General features: G+C 45.8%; 1 protein-coding gene across 2 annotated transcripts in view; it reads right to left on the reverse strand.

Moving 5' to 3' along the window:
• Positions 1–23,799, reverse strand: part of Btbd9 (BTB domain containing 9) — a 346,626-nt gene that overhangs the window by 52,698 nt on the left and 270,129 nt on the right. For both annotated transcript variants that reach the window (XM_060369206.1, XM_060369205.1), the window contains exon 9: positions 9,970–10,077. In XM_060369206.1, the coding sequence (XP_060225189.1) occupies positions 9,970–10,077 (108 nt within the window). The remainder of the gene's footprint in view (positions 1–9,969; positions 10,078–23,799) is intronic.

Here is a 23,799-nt window from a genome sequence, read left to right on the forward strand (position 1 = left end):
TTTGCTGGGAGAGGGTATTCCTCTTATAAGAACGTGTTTCTTTATTGTTCAAGTTCTAAAAGTCTTGACAAAATTAACATCAGAATTTGCCCTTTAAAAAATAAAGAACATGACTGGCTTTTTCATTATTGTCAAAGTGTGAAAAAAAATAGAATTAAATATGAAGAGAGAAAAATAAAATCTTCATCCAGCTGTTTGAAAGTGACAATTACACAACCAGAACCCATTAATTGGCTCACACTTCCAGAAGGAACAAGTAAACACACTCATCCAAGCCCTGCAGCAATGAGAAGAGGAGGAGCCCAGGATCTCAGCAGGGTCTCTGTGACATCCCTTCCCGGGAACTAAGCTTGACACTGTGAACTTCTCACAGAGGCAGCAGTAGTAAGGATGTTACCCTCTTCAAAACCCACTCACTGAAGCTGACAAGATGGCTCCGTAGTATGGGACTCTGCTGCTTAAGGTCAAAGCCTGACATTTCCAGATAGCCTCTGAGCTCAGGATGTACCAGTGGACTCCCTTTCTCAGTGGGGCGCCCTCTCTACCTGACCCCTAACACCTATAAGGAGCACCAAATAGCCCTCAGGGAGGATTACATGCTGGAACCTTTCCTGATAAGAAACCTGCTCAGCAAGTACCCTAAGCTAAGGAGATCTTAGCTTTCAGCAAATGACCTTCAATTGCACTTGGAGATTTTCCCCCACCCATAGGAGAGTTAAGCACTACTGAACCACTACACGTAAATCAAGTATCCCTAGCACCTCTAGCCCCATCAAATAAAAAACATTCACCCTCGAAACCCCTCATACTGCCCAAGGTTTATAAACCCCTGATTTCACACAAAATAACGGTGCTACCTGATACTATCAGCTTTCCACCATCACGGCCCGAGATTCATCACTTAACTTGGGGAAGGGAGGGCTCCCCTCCTCACTGGAATTTCAACACTTAACTCTCGGGTCTTGGCTGCTGGCCAGGACAGCTGGAGCCTGCCCGACCCCCAAGAGCTCCATGACCACCCAGGGAAGCACCTGTCAGGCCTGGACCTGACTTCCGGTCAGTAGGGCTTGTGTCTCACCAGAACTGCCTTCTGGCCTGCTGAACCTGAGCCTTGACAGGCCTGTGTTTTGGCTTGCAGTGATCAAGTGCAAGCTTTCACTCGGCATTTCTGCCATTAATACATAAGTGTTACAAAAAGCTGTAACACTTCGGCATCGTCTGATACTGACAATCTCATTTAACAGAGCTAACTGTAACACTGGGTGGAAGACTCACCCCCCCCCCCCCATGCCCAGACTGGAAGCCTCGACCTGAAGTGCTCTAGATGTTCCCTAGAGACCCAGAACCTTCGATCTCACTGTCCAGAAGCCTGGGCTTCGGATGCGGCATTCAGTCTGGTGGAACCCGGCAGCCCCTATGCCACGCCCAGCAGCAGCAGCATGGACAGTTACATCCTAGGGACTACCCAGGCCCCCAATGGCCCTGCCAATAGAAGAACAACCAAGCAGGATTTCTCCAAGCACTATCTGCTCTTGTACAAACCTGGATTCAGTTCCTAACACTCACATGGTGGCCTACAACCACCTGTTGCAGGGGATCTCATGCCCTTTTCTGATTTCTGAGGGCACTGGGCACATACACGGTATATATAATGCATATAGGCAAGACATTCAAACACATAAAAATCTAAAACCCATCTGCCTTTTGTTTGTGACAATGAGCCCTTTACATACAACTCCAAATTGCGTGCCTAGCTATGACTTCCTAGAACTTACTCAAAGCTTGTTATGGTGAATTCTGGCTAAGAAATAAAATAGGTGAGGGAAATTACTTTCTAAACCAAAGGGAAAGATGATGCAGAAAAACTAAGGCAAAGTCAGTCACTAGGTTTAAATGTGCTGTTTTTCAATCTCGAAACACTTTCAAAGAGGCTCTGAGGCTATAATTCTGCACCCTACAATGTCCTGCTGTCCTCATCCAGGAGGTGCTTGGAAGGAGAAACACAATTCCTCCTTCTTTCTAAGATTCCCAGTGAATAAACGGCAGTTACAGAAACAGATCCCAGGATGGGAATGTGCATCCTGGGGTCTGAGTGTCTGAGGGCAGCTAGGGCACAGGACTCCTCAGAGTGGCTGTCATCATGTGGAGGGTAGGGAGCAGACTGAGGAGCCCCAGGCAGGTCTTCTGAGGACAGGGGGACTGTGAGGTGCTTGCTGGGGAAGTCACGGACAGGAGTCCCTAAGGAAATGCTACACAAACCGCGCAGGCTCAGCCAGGCAGGCTGGCTGGCCCTCCAGGAGAGCTGGGAGGAAGGTGCTGCTTGGTCCCTTGGTGCCAAGTACCCGAGGAGCTTCTGTGATAGAGCTCCACCCAACACTGGGTTTAGTGCTGACAGGGAAGAAAGCAGGCTGCTGCGCCAGCCCAGGCAAGGACACACAGCCACAAAGCATTTATGACTGTAGCAAGAAATTTCCTCAAATGTAGCTTTTTCTAAAAATATTTTTGTATAAAATTAGAAATGATTTCCATAAGCCAACTGCACAAGGGCACCATATCACTATTGATAGGGTGGCATAGTTCCTTTGGGTTTTCTATCCCTTCTGATAATGCTCTCAGAATTCTCTTCTCTGCTTTGTTTGTTGCTGTTTTGTTTTGGATTTTCTGAGATAAGGTTTCTCTGTGTAGCCCTGGCTGTCCTGAAACTTACTCTGTCAACCAGGCTGGCCTCGAACCCACAGAGATCCACCTGTGTCTAACTCCCCGAGGGCTGGGATTAAAGACGTGCAGCACCACTGCCTGGCTCTGCACTCTGCTTCTAAATCCTCAGGACCTACATGGTTTCCTAAGGTGATTAAAAACTCTGCAACATCATTTTTTAACGAATTGTTATGTTGGAAAACACTAAAGCTTCTCAGAAGGGGTCTGGCAGCCAATCTGGCAGGCAGACATAACTCTGTGAGGACACTGGGGCCCAGGGGTTAGACCAGGGCCTCCAGATTACGACCACAGTGCTCTCAATGACAGGATACAATTTCAGTCACCACTCAATTCATTTGCTCTGATCATTCCATTTGCCAAAATGCTTGCCAAGGCACTGGTCTGGGAGGGAAGATGGCTAAGGTCACCAATACTTTGTCAGACAAAGAAATGGTTAAGACGTGAATACAATGGCGTCAGCACTTGAGAGATACACTCCAATAGGAAGTAGGACAGCTGCGGGACAGGTGGAGGTGCAGTGAGGCAGAGAAACAGACAGACAGCAATTCAAGGCACTAGACTTATCAATGGCTGATGCCAAGGATGCCAGGCAACATTGGGGGAGCAGGTACTTTAGATGCAAAATGGCCCACATTGCAGATATGTTTGCTTTTCTCTATTTCTGGAAGCCTCTAATATGGCTTCAAAGAAATACAAAGGAAGCCAGGCATGGTGGTTCACATCTTTCATACTAGCACTCAAGAGGCAGGAGGATTACCACAAATTTGAGGCTAGCCTGCTCTTCACAGAAAGTTCCAATCCAGCCAGGGCTACAAAGTGGGGATCCACCTCAAACAGGCAAGGCCAGAAGCTGCCTCAGCAGGCGAGGGTGTCTGCCAGCATGCTTGAGGACCTGAGCTGGACCCCTGGTCCCTGTGTCGGTTCTCCCCATGGACCTCTTCCTGCAGGTTACCCTGTGACTTTCACAGGCATGCACAACCCAAAAGTAAACTGTAATAAAAATTTTAAAAACAGGCAAGAGCAGCAATATAATAAAAGAGGTATTGCAAACTCTAAGAGGTGGAAGCACTTGAGTTAATTTTTACAAAGTGGGCGTGTGAAACACTGTTCTGCCATATTCTGTGAACTGGATGGATTTCCAGATTGAAGCCACCTGCACAGGGTGGGCGGCTGGCAACACACGTTTAGCCACAGCACTGAGCTGTCAGCTGCCAAGGATGAAGAGGCACCCCTACAAGCCACTAGAGAGGAGGTAAGTTACTACAAGAAACGGAAATTGGGCCAGTAGCAGATTCTTCTCCAACACTGGATGCTAAGTGGCAAAGAGTCTGAGGCTCTGAAAGGCTGAACTTTATACAGGAACGAAACTTCTGGAGGAACTCAATTTCCTATACAGCTGTGATTCAGACATGTAAAACAATTTTTTTGGTGTTTTATATATATATATATTTATTATAATATATTCACTTCGTATCCCAGCTATAGCCCCTTCCCTTGTCTCCTCCCAATTCTGCCCCCCTCCCTCTTCTCTTCCCATACCCCTACCCCCAGTCTACTGAGAGGGGAGGTCCTCCTCCCCTTCCTCTGACCCTAGCCTATCAGTTTTCATCAGGACTGGCTATATTGTCTTCCTCCGTGGCCTCGTAAGGCTGCACTCCCCAGGGGGAGGTGATCAAAGAGCCAGCCTCTGAATTCATGTCAGAGACAGTCCCTGTTCCCATTACAATGGAACCCACTTGGCACTGAGCTGCCATGGGCTACATATGTGCAGGGGTTCTAGGTTATCTCTATGAATGGTTATCTCTATGAATGGTTGGTTGGAGTATCAGTCTCAGTAAAGAGCCCTATGCCCAGATTTTTTGGTTCTGTTGCTCTCCTTGTGGAGCTCCTGTCCCCTCCAGGTCTTTTTATCTCCCGCTTCTTTATAAGATTATCTGCACTCTGCCCAAAGTTTGGCTAGAAGCCTCAGCATCTGCTTTGATACCCTGCTGGGTAGAGTCTTTCAGATGCCCTCCGTGGTAGGCTCCTGTCCTGTTCCCTGTTTTCTCTCTTTTCTGATGTTTATCCCGTTTGCCTTTCTTAATGAAGAGTGAGCATCTTACCCAGGGTTCTCCTGGGTAAGGATAGAATGATTATCCTATACTATATGTCTACTATCCACTTATAAGTGAGTACACACCATGTGTGTCTTTCTGCTCCTGGGACACCTCACTTTTCTTATCTGTTGTGGCATACTTTTCTGAAAAAAAAAATCTACAGATTTACTCTACACAGTGTCTATTAATGATCTTAACTAAACATTCTGACTTAAAAGACCAAGAAAGCTACATGGGGCTTAGGGGTAACCTATGAGAGGGAATGAAAAAGCAACCAACCACTAGGACAGTCCCATGAGTTTCCTCCTTGTAGCAGTTTACCCAACTGTGCATCCTGCATGAGATATGCAGTGAGTGTGACTCAGTAACAGACAGGTGGAGACCGGGATAAACCTCACACTCTAAACACGAAGCAACTTCCCTAGCAACAGCCCACAAGCTCTGTCCCAGAATAACAGGGCATGCCCAGTCACAAAATCATCATTCCCAGGGAGCTTCTAACCATGCATGTGTCGCCTCCTAGGCCAAGGGCTGTTTATGGGCGAGGGATGATTTGCTCATAGGCACTGCTGCTTAACAGCACAGCTAACGTCCACTTCTGCAAGGTTTCATGGAGAATGGATCAAGCAAGGGGATGGATCCTAGGTCAGCATCTTACTCACAGAGAAAGGATTTTGTTAACCCTTCACCATGCTCTACCAATAGCGAAAATGAGAAAATGCCAACCTAATAGGAAAGAAAGGAAATGTTAGACCACACTGCGGAGTAAGTGCAGGAAGCAATATGCCCAGAATTAGCCAGTGAGTGAACAGCAAGCTCCAGAAGCAGCACTGACAGAAAAACTAAGCAATTGGGAACCGTGGGCAACAGAAGGCAGCCAGCTGACAGCGGGGTCATTCTGAGCACTCACAGAGGGCCTCGCCCATCTGCTCAGAGTCCGGCACACAGCTCTCCTCAGGAGGGCTCGTGCTTGGAGTAGCAGTGTAGTGTTTCCCTCACTGACCAATCGCCACACAGCTTCTGGACAATGCTTATATAACAAGACTATCACAACGACTTCTGAGTGGTTTCCTCTTCAGGATCTTTATGGCCACACAAAAAGTTTAACTCTAAGAACGTGGCGTGGTGGCGCAAGCCTTTAATACCAGCACTTGGGAGGCAGAGGCGGGCACATTTCTGTGAGTTTGAGTGCACAGTTTCTCTGTGAGAAAGCAAGCCCAGGACAGCCAATGCTATACAGAAAAACCCTGTCTCAAAAAAAAAAAAAAAAAAAAAGTTTAACTCTGAGTCATAATTAAAATAACTATCATGAACCTTAACAATATTAATGTGGTCAGCTGAAAGAAGGAGAGAAAAGCAAAGAAAAACAAAAATAAGAAGCTAGGAAAGACACAGTGAAACATAGGTTATCCATTTTTTCATCAACATAGTGGGAAGTCAAGAAGTTCTGTCCTTAAAGGACGGATGAGAAAGCAGATGGTCAGGTATACCATTCATTTAAAAAAATATACTTTTAACGGAACTAAAAAGAAAAAAATGTAAACCAGAAATAAGTAGTTTAAAATTTCTTACTTTTTAGTACTAGAGAGTTAACAATGCTAGCAAATAAACAGAGGAACAAGATGCTGTTGATAGCACAGGGTTAACAGGAGACAAAACAAACAAAAACCCTACAGGCAAGTCAAAGGTGTCCACACCTCTGAGGAGGGGACTGGAAGACGGGACGGTCAAGTCTGGCTCTCTGCTTACACCCTTTGTACTGCTCAATGTTCTATGTGCTGTTTTTGTTTGTTAGAAAAGATTAGGGTTCAACAACTTAGAGAAGAGCAAAGAAATGTTTAAGAAAAAACAAACAAACAAACAAAAACCCACAAAAAACCTGCCAATACCAAAATACAGCTGTCTACCACAGGAAAGAACCCCTCGCCTGGAAAGCAAACGAGCAGAGCCACACCTACCTCTGTACCAGCCACCCTCCCGGAGCTGCCTTTCAATAATAGGAGGCTGCAGGTCTAGATGCCAGAAGAGCCTCTCGTAACCTCTGCTCTCATGGGCCTAAGTGAGAAGAAAACTGCGTATCGTCTTAAGGACCACATTAATGGTGGGAGGCACAGTAAACTGAGATTATGTCTGTAAATGTAAAATCATAACTGTTGGTTCCACTGATATAATGAGGCCAACAGATCTTGCCTTCTTTTTTCTTCCCTTTCATTCTGATGCATCAGCCACAGCTTCTTCATGTGTAAAACACTCCTGGAGAACCTGAGTGCTACTATGGAAGTTGGAATCTTGTCAATTATTTAAGCCCATCAATTAATAGAAACAAACCAGTAAGATGCTGGTGGACAAGCAAAGGCACTGAATGTGTGCACAGAGGGGCTTCACACTCACAAGCCCCAGTAAGCTCAATACAGACCATCAGCACAGGCATCTATTTACAGTGAGTGTGTTCTTGTGGAAGGCTTGGGGAGGCCACTGGATGGAGCCTTGTAAAGAAACATATAAATGACAGAGAAGATTGTCAAGAATGCTAGATGGTGAGCTGTGAGCAACGAGTATGGCATGGCAACTGTGCTCAGCAGCTGGCTCTGGAGAGAGGAACGGTGCAGGTAGCTCATGGGGCCTAGAAACACACCATTGTTTGTAAAGGCATCCAACACTGGAAACAACGTAACCCTCCTTCTTCCCATTTTCTCCACACAGGGTGGTTTGGTGTTCTTCAGTAATACTGGGGGTACTGTAAAGTGTGTGCTATGTTGCAAAGAATCTGGATTAAAACTTGACCTCTGCTCCTTGGGAAAGACGCTCCTTCTCTCCAAACTATTTTCTCTTTTATAAAATGAGGGCAACATCCCACACAGTACCTTGTATTCAGGCAATGAGGTACAATGTATGAAAGTCCTGGAATACCAGTTAGCGGACAACAGTTTTCCTATGCTGTGGCCAAGGTTCTCACAGGACTCATGTCCCCCGACAAGTGGTGGCCTCACTACACTAGTGAGGACAGGCTGTTTTTGTACAAGTGGCACATGAGTAGAAGGAAGGCACACCATGCGAGCCAGGGCTTCTGAGATGAAGCTACAGCTTCTCTTTCTGCCTCCATGACCTGTATCTGCTAGATGGAGCATACACTGATGAGCCCCTAAGCCATGATAAACCCTCAAGAAGGGACCGCTTGACAAGCAAGAACACCCATGTTAATCATAGTGTTACATGAAACCAGTTGAACACTGAAGCTTGTTTACTATAGCCCTGAGTGTGAGCATCACCAGAAAACATGCTGTGTGATGACACCTCTAACAGTAGTGCTGATGTTGAACACTGAGTCAACACACCTGTCATCAGAGCCATTAAGAAACCATGGGCCAGGGGCATAGCTCAGTGAGAGCAATTGCCTAGTGGGTGAGGAATCCTGGCAACCAACCAACCAACCAAAACAACCAACCAACCAACCAAAGGACAGACGTTAGAAAAGAAATTACAGCCAAATAAGCACACAAGAAGATGCTCAGCTGCGTGAGCCACAGGGCAATGCCAATCAAAGCCTTAGTGGTGCCTACTTCACTGCCTCTGGGACTGACTGCAGCCCAAAGGTAATGACAACAAGGCTAGCAAGAACGGGAAACTGGTCCCTCGCATACCGCTCAAGGCCATGCAAAGCGGTTTGGCCACTCTTCAAAAAGTTCAAAACGTTTACTGTGCTGGTGGCACTGGACACTGAGTCAAGCTCACTGTCATCAAGGCCATTAAGAAATATGATGCAGCAATTTTCCCCCTAGGGATACATCCACGATCACTTAAACAGTATGCTCACACATTCTGCTGTTCAGGAATATGCAAAGCAGCCTTAGTCATTAAAGCTGAAGAGAAGAAACAATTCAAGTATTTGTCAGGATGAACAACGGAAAAAAATGAGGTCACACCCAAGAATATTATTCACTCAGACAAAAAGAAAACCCTCATATATGTTAGATACAAGCAGGAGGAAGTGGAGAACATGCTAAGGGGAAGAAACTGAGAACAAAGGGTCACACACATCATTTGATTCCATTCACGTAGGCTTCCCACAGTTTGCAAATCCAGAGACAGAAAGTAAATTACTACATGCTGAAGGCCTCGAAGGGAAATAGGTTTATTTTGGGGAGGGGGTAATAAAAATGCTGCAGAACAGATAGCAATAGCTACACAGTTCTGTGGGTGTACTGAAAACTACTGTTACACTCTTCCCTGTGAGGGTGAGCTTGAGAGTACAGGGAGGTATTATAGTTTGGGTAAAAAATGCTCCACCCCTCCCCTCCCCATGTGTAAAGGCTTGTTTGGTCACCAGCCTGGTAATGGGAGGTGGTGGCAGGATCTAGTGAAAGGAGTGAGGTAATCAGAGGCATGGCCTGGAAATATGGGGGGCTCCACCATCTGTTTTCCTCCAGCTCCTCAGTGCTCACTTGGAAAGCTCATGGTCACAGACAGGAACCTCTGAAACACGAGTCCCAAAATCCTCTCTCCTGTGTACGTTGTTTCTCAGTTTTATGTCATAGGGATGGAAATCTGACTAACACAGAACCATAATTTAGTTTTAAAAGACAAAGTTTCAGCTTTGCTCTGTTTTGTTCCCCAGAAGAAAGTCTCCCCCAATAGGCACCAAGCTCTCTTCATGTACCACGGTGGAAGACTGGTCAGAATCCACAGGATCCTTCTTTCTAGGTGTTTCCACAGCCAGGTGAGCTCAAATAGAGGCCCTTTCAGGACAAAGGCCAGGAAGCTCGCATCATGGCTTTCCTTAGTGTAGGCAGCAGACAAGGTTTGCTCTGAGGAACGCCATGTGAAGGGGAGTACGACAGAGGCCTGCAACAGCCACTTGTGTAAAATTCTCCAGGAAGCAGACGCTCCTAAAATGGTAGCGAGGGGCTTGGAGGTCAGCGAGAGGACTACACAAGTGGTCTCTTACTTCCCTGTGTGAGTATGTCAGTTATTTTCAAGCTCAGCTCATAGGTGAACTTATTTGGGCACACCAAGTAAACTCGTTTAAATGCTACACGGTCAAACTGAAACAAAGGATGGTGGGAACACACTTCACCTCCCTGGTGGCTGCATGGATCTTCTCGGGGGCCTCTGGGCTCACAGAGAGCTGCCCTTGCGGTGAAAGGGTGCTACTTACTTGCAGGCTACTTTGGTCCTGTCAGCCACCATGGTCCACTGCTGCTGATTGGTGGAGACCTCAACGTAGTAGCTGTAGCTTCGGTCATCACAGTCCCAGAGTAACAACCTGAGCAAAGAGAGAACACTCCATTTACTTTGTACCCTACCTACCGTGGGGGCCTTGCGTCATCCTCTCCCCACGCCCTGTGCCCCACCCTGCATGCAGGGCTGCAGAAGGAGAGCAAATCCCAATAGAAAATGAAGAGAAGGCTGGGGTCAGGGTGGAGGTCACCTCTTTGGACTTCTGCTTCACTAACCACCCAATCTGAGGGAGCCTCAGTCCCCTTAGCAGCTAAGTTCAGACTGGCTTAAGAAGAAGAATATGCCTGTGTCATCTTTTCAGGTTCTCCAGCTTTTATTGTAGCATTTGAGCTAGCCGAGGCTAATATCCCAGAAATACCTGCTTTCTAACCAATGCTAACAAGCACTTGCCGGGTTCCCACATGACTCTGGTAAGGCTGCCTATTGTGGGCAACAGCTGTCCCTTAAGAGATTAGTCCCAGCACCTCCAAACTCTGGCCGTTCAAGTCCTCAGTTACCAACCCTATATATAAACATATATACTATATACACAAATCATAGTCACATACCTCTTACATATATGTGAGTATAAACTCATAAGTGTAGACAGATACACACATATATAAAGATGTGTGTATAACGCACATATGCACATGCGCACACATTCTCCACAGACAAGGTCTCATGGTGTAGGCTAAGCCAGTGATCCACAATCCTCCTGCTTCAGCCTCTAGAGTGCTGTGACTACAGGGCTGTTAATGTCCTACCTGGCTTCCTACAAAATTCTAATTATCCTTACATTCCTTATAATACCCAATGCAAAGTAAATGCTACGCAAATAGTTTTGTTCTATAGTTTTACAGGAATTGAAAAAAAATTCTGTGCCCTTTCATGTAAACCAATACCTTTAAATCAATGTGTGTGGACCCCAAGTGTGAGGGCCAACTGCACCAGAAAACGTACTCATTATCTGAGAACTTAACTATCTCAGTCCTGCTGTGAGCCCTTTTCCTGCTCAGCTAACTTCAACGGGCTGTATGAGCCCATTTCCACGAAGTTCAAAGCAGCATACACTCAGCTAGTTTCAGAACACCTGTTCCTTCTAGGAAGGTGATGACTGGGAAATGGGATGAGGGCACCTTCTAGAAGGCCAGAGATGCGCTGGTCCGAGCTCAGTGGTAGTTACATGGCTGAAGGAGCATGTAAATAGTCATCAAGCTGTGCACAAAAGACCTGTGTACTCTACATGTGTGGCTCTTCAAGTAAAAACGGAATGTGAGCCTCTCAATACCGGATCTGTGTTTGCCACTGACCATGCCTCAGAGGAAATAGATCACTGTTTCCACTGTATCAGCCATCTTTGCCTAAACAAAGTATGGGCACCATCACATTGCCTAACAGGGAGTCACATCATGTGCTTCCCGTCATCTGCAACAGTGGGTGCCCTGAAGGCAGCGTCCATGTCTAAATGGTTTTTCTATGCCCGGAGTTTGGACTAGCATCATACTCAGGGCCAGTGCTCAGTGGATGTCAGCTGGGCAAACACAGCAGTAACAATGATGATCATGACCGCCAACGTTTCTTTAATGCTTACGTGGATCAGGCCCCACAGTCAAGTGCTCTGCACAGTCTGGTCTATTGTAACCACCTACATATCCTCTTAGCAGGCACAATTGCTCTCCTCACATTACATAGATGGTAGAAGTGAGCCTTGCAGCTGTAAGTACCTTATCTAAGCTCATTGTCAGTGTGTGAGGGATGCAGGATTCCAACCTGGTATCCCAATCAAAACCCCATTCTGTAATCCCCCTGCCAAGTATTCCTGTTATTCCTAGTTTATATATCTAGATTGTATTTCATCTGTAAACTATCACTCCAAACAGCCACTCCTAGAGTCTTCTTTAATCTTGGTATTACAGTCCACATCCCTTGCACACGTAGTTGTGTGTCATGTATAAGGCTGCTCTGGAGAATTAATGCTGCTGTGATTGTTTCTGCGTACTTAACCCAGGGCTAGACAAGTGTTCCACCACTGAGCTATGATCACAGGCCTCTTACTTTCCTTTATGAGGCAGTGTCTCAGTTGCCACAGCTGGCCTTGAACTGCCACTCTGCAGCCTATATAGGTCTTGAAATTTATGATCCCCTGCCTTTCAGGCCTCTGAGCAGCTGAGATGACAGGCCTGTGCCCGTGACCTAGCTCCCTTTCCTTCAGTTCTTGGTTCCAGTTTCAAGTTCTGCTTGCTACCAAGTCATAGTCACTTGCTCTTAGATAAGGGACTTCAAGTTAAATGCTCTCTTCATTTCACAGTTCTCCAGTAACTGGTTTCTCTGGAGACTATCTCACTAGGATTCTGGTTTTTGTTTTCAGTGTTTTTGTCGTTGTTCTTCTGGTTTTGTTGTTGTTACTGTTTTGAGACAGGGTTTCTCTGTGTAGCCCTGGCTGTCCCAGAACTTTCTCTGTAGACCAGGTTGGCCTGAAACTCAAGAGATCTGCCTGCCTCTGCCTCCCAAGCGCTGGAACTAAAGGAGTGCGCCACCACACCCACCTCTCACACAGGATTCTGCTACCTCTCACTAGGATTCTGGATTATTATTAATAGAGAACAAAAGCATTACAACCCCCACCTTCCCAAATAAAACACGAGTGTCTTACATAGAACCCAAATGAAAACACTCATTCCCTGTGGGACAGAATCTAACCAGATCTCAAAATGTTTCATGGAAAGAGACTACCTTGAGGATACAAGATATGGAGATGATATAGAAAGATGAGCAATTATGAGTATTGTAAATGTCCTCAGAGATTCTTGGAGTCACTAAAATATTAGAAGAACCTGTAAACTGACTAGTGGTGGTACACACCTTTGATCCAGCACTTGGGAGGCAGAGGCGGGTGGAGCTCCGAGTTCAAGGTCAGCCTAATCTACAGAGTGAGTTCCATGTCTCACACTATCTATATCTTAGGGCCTGACTTCATAGCATTTCATTCTACTGATGTCTCGTGATTTAATCAGTCTCTTAGTGCTCAACATTTAGGTGGTTAATAATATTCCATTATTAGAAAAATTCTTTAATAAACATTCTTAGCTAAATCCACTACTTCCTTTGAAAGTTTGTACTGAAAAACTTCTCATTTTGCAGTTATGGTGTGTATTATAAAATAGTTGTAGACTTCTCTTCTCCCATCCTCAACCAAAAAAAAAAAAATTTGTAACCAGTTATACTGCCAGCAGCTTTTAGCTAGTGCCTGCGTCTGTACATCTGACCAGGAATCGCACTTAGAAACAACGCCAGTGCTGGAGACAAAACACATTTCGTTAATATGTAGGTTTTAAAAAAACTTATCATTGATCTTGAACACTTTGTATTTTCTATATTTATTCTGTTATTAATGACTTACAAAATGTCCTCTACGTCTAAAGGATATTAATTCACTGCCTATCATAGTTGGCACGCTAAAGATATTAATTTTTATTAGCCTAGTCCATCGATCTTTACCTCAGTAATTTCTCCTAGCCTAAATTTTTTCTTTCCTGAATAGCAGCCAAGAGCACAGACTGCTTGAGACATCTCCTTTCTATTCTTCTCTTAAGAGTCCCTGGGGAATGCAGGGTCACGGTGACTCTTGAGTGCAAGGGAGGGCTGTCTTCTACACTTGGACTTTTAGAGGATTCAAACCCATGTACCAGAATGCATACTTGCTGGGAACCTGGGCTTCATCAGGAATAAAACCTTCTATTGATTGAACTGAAAAATCAGGTACAGTTTAAAACCCTAAAAGAAACCAAGCTCCTTTCTGTCTTAGGTTAGAATTTGGCTCTCATAAGCACACTGTAAAGCCCCGCAGTGCCCTCAGTGTCTGCCTGCAGTCGGTTCTTAGGTGTTTGCACTGACAGCATAGAGACATTTCTGGCTTGTAATCTGGCTGGGAATGTTTGCAGAGTGTGATCATCCAGCACAGACACTCCTCATGACCTTAAAGGAGATGAGCTCCTTAAACATAGCCCTCCCTTTTCCACCCCACAGAAGCCATTTTCAAAGAGGCCAACTTTATCCCACCAGAGAGCTTCACCGACGCAGATCAGGGCTGTGAGTGATTGTCACAGACCTCGTCCTCTAATGAGCACTGCATGGAATGCCTGGTGACATTACATGTTGTCTCCTCCAGCTCCCCTTATCCTTACCATGGAGTTTTCCTAAAGTGAAGAGGTGCTAGTTTTTTTATAAAATTGATTAGCAGATGTGATTCTGCTTACATCTCCCATAAATGCTCAGGCTGGCTGCATACCATTGATTACCCGGGGCACAGTTTACAGCAACTAATTGCTCTCCTTGCTGGTGTTTTGATACAAAATTCGATAGTGAATATGATTTCAAAACTCTTGTCTTTGTGGCCTGAGTCAGAAGTGACTGGAGGCAAACCCAATGGACTGAGTTTTCCCTTCTTAAAATAATTGCTCTCTCATCAGTCTGTGAAGAAAGTCCCCAAATTGTAGCATTCTAATTGGAAAGCCTGCATTATGCATGCGATGGCAAACTATGTTGTGCTGAATGGCATTTTTTTTCATCCCTTTCTTAAGGGATTAATTCCATGCCAGACTGTGAATAATGGCTGAAGTCTAATAGAAGAGATCAACAGCTTCTCCGCTGACTTGGTGCCTTTAGACCAGGAGCAACGGCCTGTTTGCTTGTTTCTAATTGCTTATCTCTGTGGCAGCCTCGCTGGACGGCGTGGGGACACAACACACTGCTGCTGTTGCTAAGAGCTTCCTCATTTGGGGAAAACGACCAGCCACAGCAAGACCAACTACCAGGCTATTAGCAATGGAATAACTTACAGAATTCATTTATAAACTTCCAGTCAAAGACACTCATAACCTCAGAAAATGTACACATAATCTTAAAGAAGCGTTAAGGTCCTCAGAAATAGCTTTCATTTAACCATTCAAAAATTATTTACCAAATGCTAAGCACCATTAGGTAAATCTTTGAACCTACTTATCCTCAAGTTCATCTCTTGTGAACTTCAGTGTCTGCCTTTCATGGTTTCCTGGGGTTCTTGCGGTTCTAACAGTTTTATAATCCTCTTCATATGCACTGGAGGGTTTGCTATGACTACATTACATGTCATTCTCTGAGAAAGGCTTGCAGACCCATTTCAAAGTAGGTACAGAGTCCCTGGGCCCACTTTGTCCTGAAGACCTGGCAGCACCTAGAAAGCAGATCATGCTGGGCTAATCACATTTCTTTTCTCAAAGCCGGAGGATGCAGTGAGAATCCAGCTTAACTGGCCCTGCTAACTTAAATGAGAATGAAGAGGCAGACATTCCAGGCTGGCCTTCTCTAATCTAGACACTGGAGGGAAGGAAGAAACCATGGGTGTGATAAGGAGAGCCTGGACACCCGGGGGGTTGCTCCTGACATATTCCTGTATCTGGTTTCATCCCATGACTGACATCAGTCTCTGCCTGAGGATTCATGACAAATGGCCCCAATCACCATGAAGCCACATTTATGTCTTAGGCCATTTTATTTGGCTTCTGTCACTTAGAACCAACCAGGCCTAAGCTAAGTTCACAGCCGAGAACACTGGGGCAAAGGTATGTGATAACAAGTAGATGTTATGAGTGTGGCAATGCTGACTTGGTGGCAGCAGGACAGTGGTAACAGGAAAAACAAAGAAGAAAGGGAGGTCTCTCTTTGGATGATGGTGTTCCTACTGCAGGAGAGGTCTAGAGTAGCAGGACTGAGGTGTGAGGTGACAAGGTGAGGGACAGGCTCAGTACGGGGGGAGGGGCTCCGCAGGGGCTGACTGGACTGTGCATCGACTATCACCACGAGCACTGCAAAACCAACCAGGAGGGGCACTGCGAACTTTGTCCTAGCAACAAGAGGACTCCGTGCAGGGTCAAGGATCCATGGAAGTGGATCTGGGAAAGCGCTGAGCACTTCTTGGCTGAGGAGTACACTGATGTTGGAACCGAGGATCTGGAAAAGGATCAGAGGCTGGGATCAAGCGGGGACTTAAGGGGTTTTCACCTCATTGAAGAATCCAGTTCTCACTGTTCCAGTACAAAACAGAAAGACACAATGTGAGGACACTGTTCTAATCCCTGTGGTCAGCAAGGGGCAGACAGCTCCCTGACGAGGAAACAGAGCTCCAGAGTGACAGCTCAACTGCAGAGAAACAGGAATTTTCCCACAGATGAAAGGCTCTCTTGTTGGCGGCCACCTGATGGTACGTACTTGCTCTTAGACTGGGGGCAAGGTCCAGCTGAGCAGACTGGCTGGAGGATTGCAAGTCCAAAATGAGATTCTCAGCAGGAGACCAGAGCCATGGTCCATTTTATCCAAATAGTCTGAAGAAACCAAATGGCTGCCCTGAAGATCCCAAGTGCCTCCAAGTGGGCTATAGCCTTCTAGGGCAGAGGGGACACCAGTGTTCTGACAGTAGGGGGCAACTGCAAGCTTCTCACCAGAAGAAATGCGTTCTTGGCAAGTACGCTAGTCAGAACACATCATGGTCTCCATGTACTATGTGATACTGCTTAGCCTCCCAAAGCTAGGAAGCTGAGCCTGCCAGCTTTCCATCACTGTGACAAAAGGTTTGAGATAATAAACTTTATAATGGGTGAGGTTTATTTCCGTTTGTTTTGTTTTCAGATAGGGTCTCACCTGAAACTTTATATAGACTAGGCTGGCCTCGAACTCACAGACATGTCTGCCTCAGCCTCTCAAGTGCTAGGATTAAACATGTGCACCACTATCCTGGTCATAGCTGTCTTTGACGTTTTAGTGTTACCTCGTGGCCTTTACTTCTGGGTCCACGCTGAGACAGTGGGCAGTGAAAGAAAGGGCTTATCGCCAGGCAGCCAACAGGGAGAGCTGGGGTGGGCCAGGGTTTCAACATCCCTTCCCAGGCGATCTGCAGATGGCCTGCTCCTCTTCCACTACATCTCACTTCTAAAAGGTTCTCCCATCTCCGAGAAGCATCATGGGCACCAAGCCTCTCAACATGCTGGCCTTAGAGGGTGTTTCCCACCCAGACTACAGCAGACACAGAAGATGAGCTCTCCAAGAAACAGACACAGAGGTCCTGGTCAGGGTGGAGTCTTGCTCGGGCTCTCCATGCTCTGCTGGCTGGAGTTTCTGTGTATGCAGTGATTCCCCAAAAGGGGATGGATGGATGGATGGATAGACAGACAGACAGATAGATAAGGGAGGTGGCAGAACAGACACCTGTAGAGGCCATCACATTACGATAAATGCTAATAAAGAGGGTTGCACCTTTATTTCTAACTTGCATTTGGCACAGCATGAGCCAGGGACCTATAAGTGGAGAACAGGCCTATGGGGTGCAACTGTGCACAGCGAGACAAGGCAAAGCTTTCCAAAACTTTGAGACAAGACAGGACTCTAGCCACCTCATCAGCTAACTGGGGCAACGGTTCTTCTGCTTGGAGATGGCTTTAAATTCAGGGCCGGGATGGGATCCGAAGAGCGGGCTCTACTCGGGCTGTCATCACTCAGTGCGGAGTGAGCGATGAGCAGCAGTGACTAAGCATTGCTTCAGCTCACATCTGCACAGATCACACCCATTCAAACTGTGTGCGCCCTCATTTTCATGGGAGGAAAATAACCGTTTATAATCTGCACGCTTCCTACTTCCCAATGCAGAGCTCTTTGTCTAAGTCACTGGTTAATTTCCTGGCGTGGGCCAAGCACGGCCCCAGCTACCTTTACGTCATTCAGTCACTTGGCAAATCTTTAATTTTTTTTTAAACAAATAAGTTTTGGCCTTGTCTTATGATCTATATTTCATACTACACAGCCATTTTTTTTTTGAAGAAATTTCTTTCATTTTATGTGTTTCATGTGAATATAAGAAAACTATGTCTAGGCCAAGGTCTCTCAAAAGAAAAGCTCCTTTATTTTTTTAAATTTGTAGGTGACTCTTGCAGTACAGAGCCTTCCTCAAGCAAGAAGGCGGCATCAAACGTGTGAGATTGGTTGCTGGCCCCACGGTGGCTGACAGGGTGTGCCGTCCTGCGGCTGCAGATCTTCTAGGCACAGATACATGAAGCAGGGAGCAGCTTTTACAGACCTTTCCTGGAGTTTAAATCCGGCAGTTACCAAGTCCCCTCTCTGTAGCAAGGCCGCCAGCAGCTTCCTTCTGGTGTGGACACACACTCGGTGAGACAGGCTCCCAGCAGGCACAGACAAGGATCAGGAGGCTGAGCACAGGGTGTGGCTCCTCAGGCACTGAGCCAGGTAGAGTATTAGGTGCCTCTGTGACTTTAAAAGGCCAGTCAGTGTCTTCTAAGAGCTAAAGGCAATGTGCATTTCTGTGATCTGGGCCCCTCCCTGGATTCTATGAAATTACTGGTAAGGTAAGACAGACAGACCTGACAAAGAGCTCGGGACTCCATGGTTTGTGTTAGGGATTTGACTTCTTCAGTCTTTATGACTCCTATAAGGTAAAATGATTCCACCGTGGGCCTCCACTCAACAGGTAGGGGAGAAACAGACTCACGTGGCTCCACATCCCTGCATAACACCACCCAAAAGATGCTCCCGAAAGGAGGGGCCACTAGTCCCCACCACCTTTTCAACTGGCTTATGCTTTAGGGGATGCACAGAGCAGGAGTACAGAGGATGGGGAAAGACAGTGGATCACAGAAAAACTACACTCCTCACAAAGCCCCATTACTACTGCTCCCTTCCTCCCTCCCTCCCTCCCTTTCATTTTTGGCAATGCTGGGGACTGAACTAGGGCCTTACACATGCTATGAAAGTGCTCTACCAACTGAGCTTCGACCTGGCCCACTCACTGCTGTTTCATCTCTATATTCTTTTGCTCCTCCTCCAACTACATGCTAATGTGTGCTCACATGCACACACCTGCTGAAAGGACCAAGTAACAGAGCCAAACAGAAATGTAATAAGCTCCACAGCTCCATTCTACTCCCTTGGGTCAAGTGTTCACAGGATGTGTGTCTGGGGGAGAACTCACAACTTAGCTCTAGGCAGATCTTTATATTCCCTGAACCTGGTGAGGGAGAGAGAACGGAAGGGCAAAACAAGGTAGGAGGGCCTGTCAGTATCACAGGCAAGAGGACATCCCAGTGGAGACAAAGTATAGGGCAAAACCCCTCCTACTCAGTCATGTCCTTTCTCTATTTTTGCCCTTAGCAAATCTCTTTTCTGGTGTCTCTTAACACAGCCAGTATTATCTTCCTATGTCTCTTTCCCTTTCTTACCAGTGTGACCTTTTCACCTGAGTCAGATCTGGGTTCCCACCTCTGCCCCAGCTGTGAATCATCCTCTTTTCCCCACAGGCACAATCTACAAAGTTCTGGGCACTTGCTGAGTGACTTTAAAAAACAGTTCAGGCCCTGATCTCACACTACCTCCTATGCTAGCTGCACCTTCCTGTCCTCACCTCCTGTAGCCAGTACCAATTCTCCTAGGACCTATATAATCAAAGTCTAGCATCTCTCTCATATCTACTTCTCTTAACCTTTCCTCCCCACATATCCGTTTTGTGAAGTCCACCAGAAAACCACCCTCCGAAACACAAGATCAAAGCAGCAAGTCACAAGCGCTCTACAATGTAAGGTCTTAGAGGAAAGGTAGTTTGTTCTGTTCCGAGGCTGAGATGTGATAAATCATGACTCCCCATGTGGTACATGACTTACCATTAAAATAGAGACATTAATGAGAACAATAATAGCAACATCTTCTCCGTACCACACAAAGGTGAAAATCCGAACTAACTGTAAGTTCTTATAAACAAAAGATAATTAATCAATTTAATATGTTGCTGTGTGATTAATCTTTTGAAGAATGGCAAGAAGTCAGAAAATAAGCAATAGTCGGTATGATTTCTTTTTTGTAATGGCTAGAGGGAAAATGGCTAATTAAGTTTTTCAATAGGATTCTTTTGATCACTGGCCACTCGGTACAGTTTTCTTGATCCAGGTCTTCAAAGCTGGGATCAAAAGTTTTAATTCAAACATTTTGGGATGAACATTCACAACTTTAACTTTCCTAACTACTCAACAGCCATAATTAAGCCAAACTGGTGTGGGTTACAGGACCAAAGGCTAAGTGAACAGTTGCCTTTCCCCCTCTAGAATTGCCTACACTGATCCGCTCAGGGCTAGAGCCCAGGCAAAGGCTGACAAGGGAGGGGTCTGGTCTTCCTCCCCGCTGTGGAAGATGAGCAAAGCATCTCCAACCCCCTGCCACTGCATTCCTCCCATATGTGCCTGGAGGAGGGATCCCAAGTCAAGAGGGAAACACTCCCTCTTTGAAATGTATTCTGCGAGAACTGCCTTTTAAGAAATAACCCTTCCAGGTGTCGACATGAATATTCACCAGCGTGTGCTGGGCACAGGGGCCAGTTTTCATGCCATGTACACTAATCCTTCAAAATGTATTCCAGGCAAGCCACTAGGGTAAACTCCCATATAGAGAGCAGGCTTTTCAGTGATGGATATTGGAAGGCCGAAAGAAGGAAATCACAGTGAAGGAGGCAGATGAATAAATCTCTCCCCTGGAGGCTCTGCGGCAGCAAGACCCTGCCACACTGACTGGCGCTGCAGGAGGTGTCACTAGAATACCTTACTTTGGGAATTAAATGCTGCCTCTTTCATTCAGCTGCCTCACCCTTCCTTATCAAGAAGAGCAAACATTTATCTCCCCTCTGCCCCACCATCCTCCTGCTGGATACCTTTAACTTTCCGACTTAGGCTAACAGGACCCACAGGGACTTGCTGAGAACACCACCCTGCTGCCCTGCACATGCACTTGCAAAAAGCACAGAAGAAACGCCTTGGTACCCAAGAGGAGTCCGAGTCCAAAGATGAGATCTCATCTTTTTGGGGGTCCTCCCTCTTTGGCGCGGCGCCAAATCCTGAAATTTCATGCTGAGGCGCAGAAGAGGCTCTGGCTGAAGTGCTCCTGGGATCTTTGCGGAGGACATCCTGAGTCAGCTTCTGAGGGGCTAGTGGCTGCTCTAGTGGCCTGGGGACATTCAGGAGACAGGAGCAGCGTCATCTCCTCAGCTCAGGTGGCCCATAAGGGCTCCCCTGTCTCATCTTAAGTCTCCAAGGGACACAACACTCCTCAATGTGACAGCCTGATGTCTAGCCTTGCCAGATGGGAGGCAAGAGCCCCAATTCTGCCTCTGTCTTTCTCTGCAAGTACACAAAGCCTCATGTAATCAGTTAAGTGTGTGTGTGTGTGTGTGTGTGTGTGTGTGTGTGTGTGTGTAGAAAGAGGTTAGGTAGATTTTAATTTAGAATAATTTGTGGCTTTATTGTTTAATGTTTTCCTTTCAACACAAAACAATAGATACCATATCCTTTGGTATTCTTCTAAAATATCTACAAGATAAATACTAGTTGGTAGAAAAAAACCAATATTTTAAAAACTATTCTTTAAAAAAAAAGGGGGATTCTTTGAAGATTCTCAGTTTCTGAAAGAAAACGAACGGAGCTCAGGGACAAGACTCTGCTTTTCCTGTGTAGGCCAGGGACGGCCATGAGGAAGGCAGCTGTTAGACTGTGCAAGGGCAATCTATCCCTGTCTTGTAAAGAAAGTTTACTGGAGTAACAGCAATGCCCCTCAGAGGAGGTGCACACGACACCTGTACTGCCTGTCTCTTTACAGGAAACCTGGCCAAGCCCAAGGACTGAAGCCGGTCTCATTGAATAGGACAGAGCCGAGGGGTAAAAGCATGGTTTAAAAAAAGGTTGAGCCTAACCTAAAAATGTCTAAAATCTCTTTCACTGATTGTTTCAAAATATGTCTTTTTAATGTGGCAAAATCCACATGGAGTTAAGATTCTGCTTTAGTCACAATTCCGTCTTTGTTACTGTGACAACTGCACTGACAATTCTTGGCTTGCCTTTCACACCAAATTTCTAGTATTTTTTTCTCAACAGTTACGGAGTTAGAAAGGCAGGAGGAAGAGAGAGAGGGAGAGGGGGAGGGAGAAAGGGAGGAAGAGAAAGCTTTAATTAAACAAGCTATTCCCAAGTCCTCCATCCTCCCTGAACTGATTGTAAGTGCCCAAGACGGACATCCTCAGGCTGAACACACACACACAGGAGAGTCATCGACCATCACCCCCAAGTCCCTGTAAGATGGAAGGGTCAGGGCAGGTGAACAGGTTACAGAGAAATGCCAAGTCCATAAATAATATGACAAAAAAGCTATATAGTCATTTACAGGGCAATGAATGTAACAGCATCTTCAAGGAAGATTATCCCACAGACCAAACCCTATGAGCTAAGCGGAGAGTGTGCCGTTGCTTGCTGGTGCCCAGGACAGCATGGAACTCCCCTCAACATCTCTCCCCTCAACATCTCTCTAGCACTGCCTCCTTGATTATAAAACTCAATTTGCAAAATAGCTGGCCAGAGTAGTTCAGGTCCAAAGATCAACAAGACCTTACAGTATTTGGCATTTTAACTGGACTCCTCAATTTGGCACCTGTAATGGAACCAATTTAAATGTGGACGAGTCTTGAACATGTTGTTCCTAAATAGAACCAACTCATCTCCACAAATTCTCTACCTGCTTCTGAGTCTTACACAGACAGCTAAAATGTCACAGTAACCTAATCATCACGGAGCTGCTTTCCTATCTATCTAGGAAGGTTATTAGCTGTAAGATACTATTTACATGGCTACCATTAATTATCTATAAATAATGCCATATCTATTTCTTAATGAGGTTACAATGGACTTTTCAATAAGCAGTATTTGGTTACATTTGTCTTATTTTTTTAACCTCTAGAAATGACCACAGAATCACATAGTATCAGAAACATAACTGACAGGGTATGGATTAGACTTCAGTGAACATTCAAATGATATACACTTAAGGGACTTAGGAACAAGCTCTATCATCCTAGACTCCAATGACCGTGCCCAAGGGCAGTGATGGTGTGGGTAAGCAATGCCCCCTACAGGCTCAAGTATTTGAACACATGGTTCCTAGCTGGTAGTGATGTTTGGTGAGGTTTAGAAGGTACTGCCTTGCTGGAGAAAGTACGCCACTTGGGGCGGACTTTGAGTTTATGTAGCCTTGCCAAACTAACAGTTCTCTCTGCTTCATGCTTGATGTGATCTCTCAGCTTCCTGTCTCCTCCACACCTCTTTGGCAAAGTTGACTCAATCCTCTTGAACTATCTGCTCATAAAACTCTTCCTTTTGTAAGTTGCTTTGGCCATAGTGTTCTATCACAGCAACAGAGAAGTACTACATACTACAAAAAAGTCCTGACCTAAGTATCTGCCAAGGAAAATTCCCAGAAGATGGAAAGCAAAGAAAATACTGTTTACTAATAGAATTTTTGGCTGAAAACCCTCAAGCAAAAGACATAGAACACAACAGGGTCTCTGTTCCTGGGATGAGGCCTATTGTGATCTTTCTGCAGCCAAGTTTATCAGCAGTTCTTACCACTAACATTAAGGAAGATCAGCCTGGTAATCCTGTACTCCAGAAACAGGATGGCTGAGAGGACACTGCCCACAGCCCAGCTGCTGCTCCTGAGCTAAGCCACCTCCCAGCTGCCCTCAAAATACTTTGCTACCTCCAAGGTGAGAGCACACAGGTCTGCCCCTTACCATTCTGTTGTGAGGACAGAAAAACACGCACAGGCAAAGACGGAAGCAAGAGGGAAAGCAGAACCTTGGTAAGTAGAGGTCCTGGCCTCGGAATGGAAGTTCAGAGTCACAGAAGTGGTTCTGCTC

Source organism: Meriones unguiculatus, chromosome 16 (genome assembly GCF_030254825.1).
Source record: "Meriones unguiculatus strain TT.TT164.6M chromosome 16, Bangor_MerUng_6.1, whole genome shotgun sequence".
Classification (NCBI taxonomy): domain Eukaryota; kingdom Metazoa; phylum Chordata; class Mammalia; order Rodentia; family Muridae; genus Meriones; species Meriones unguiculatus.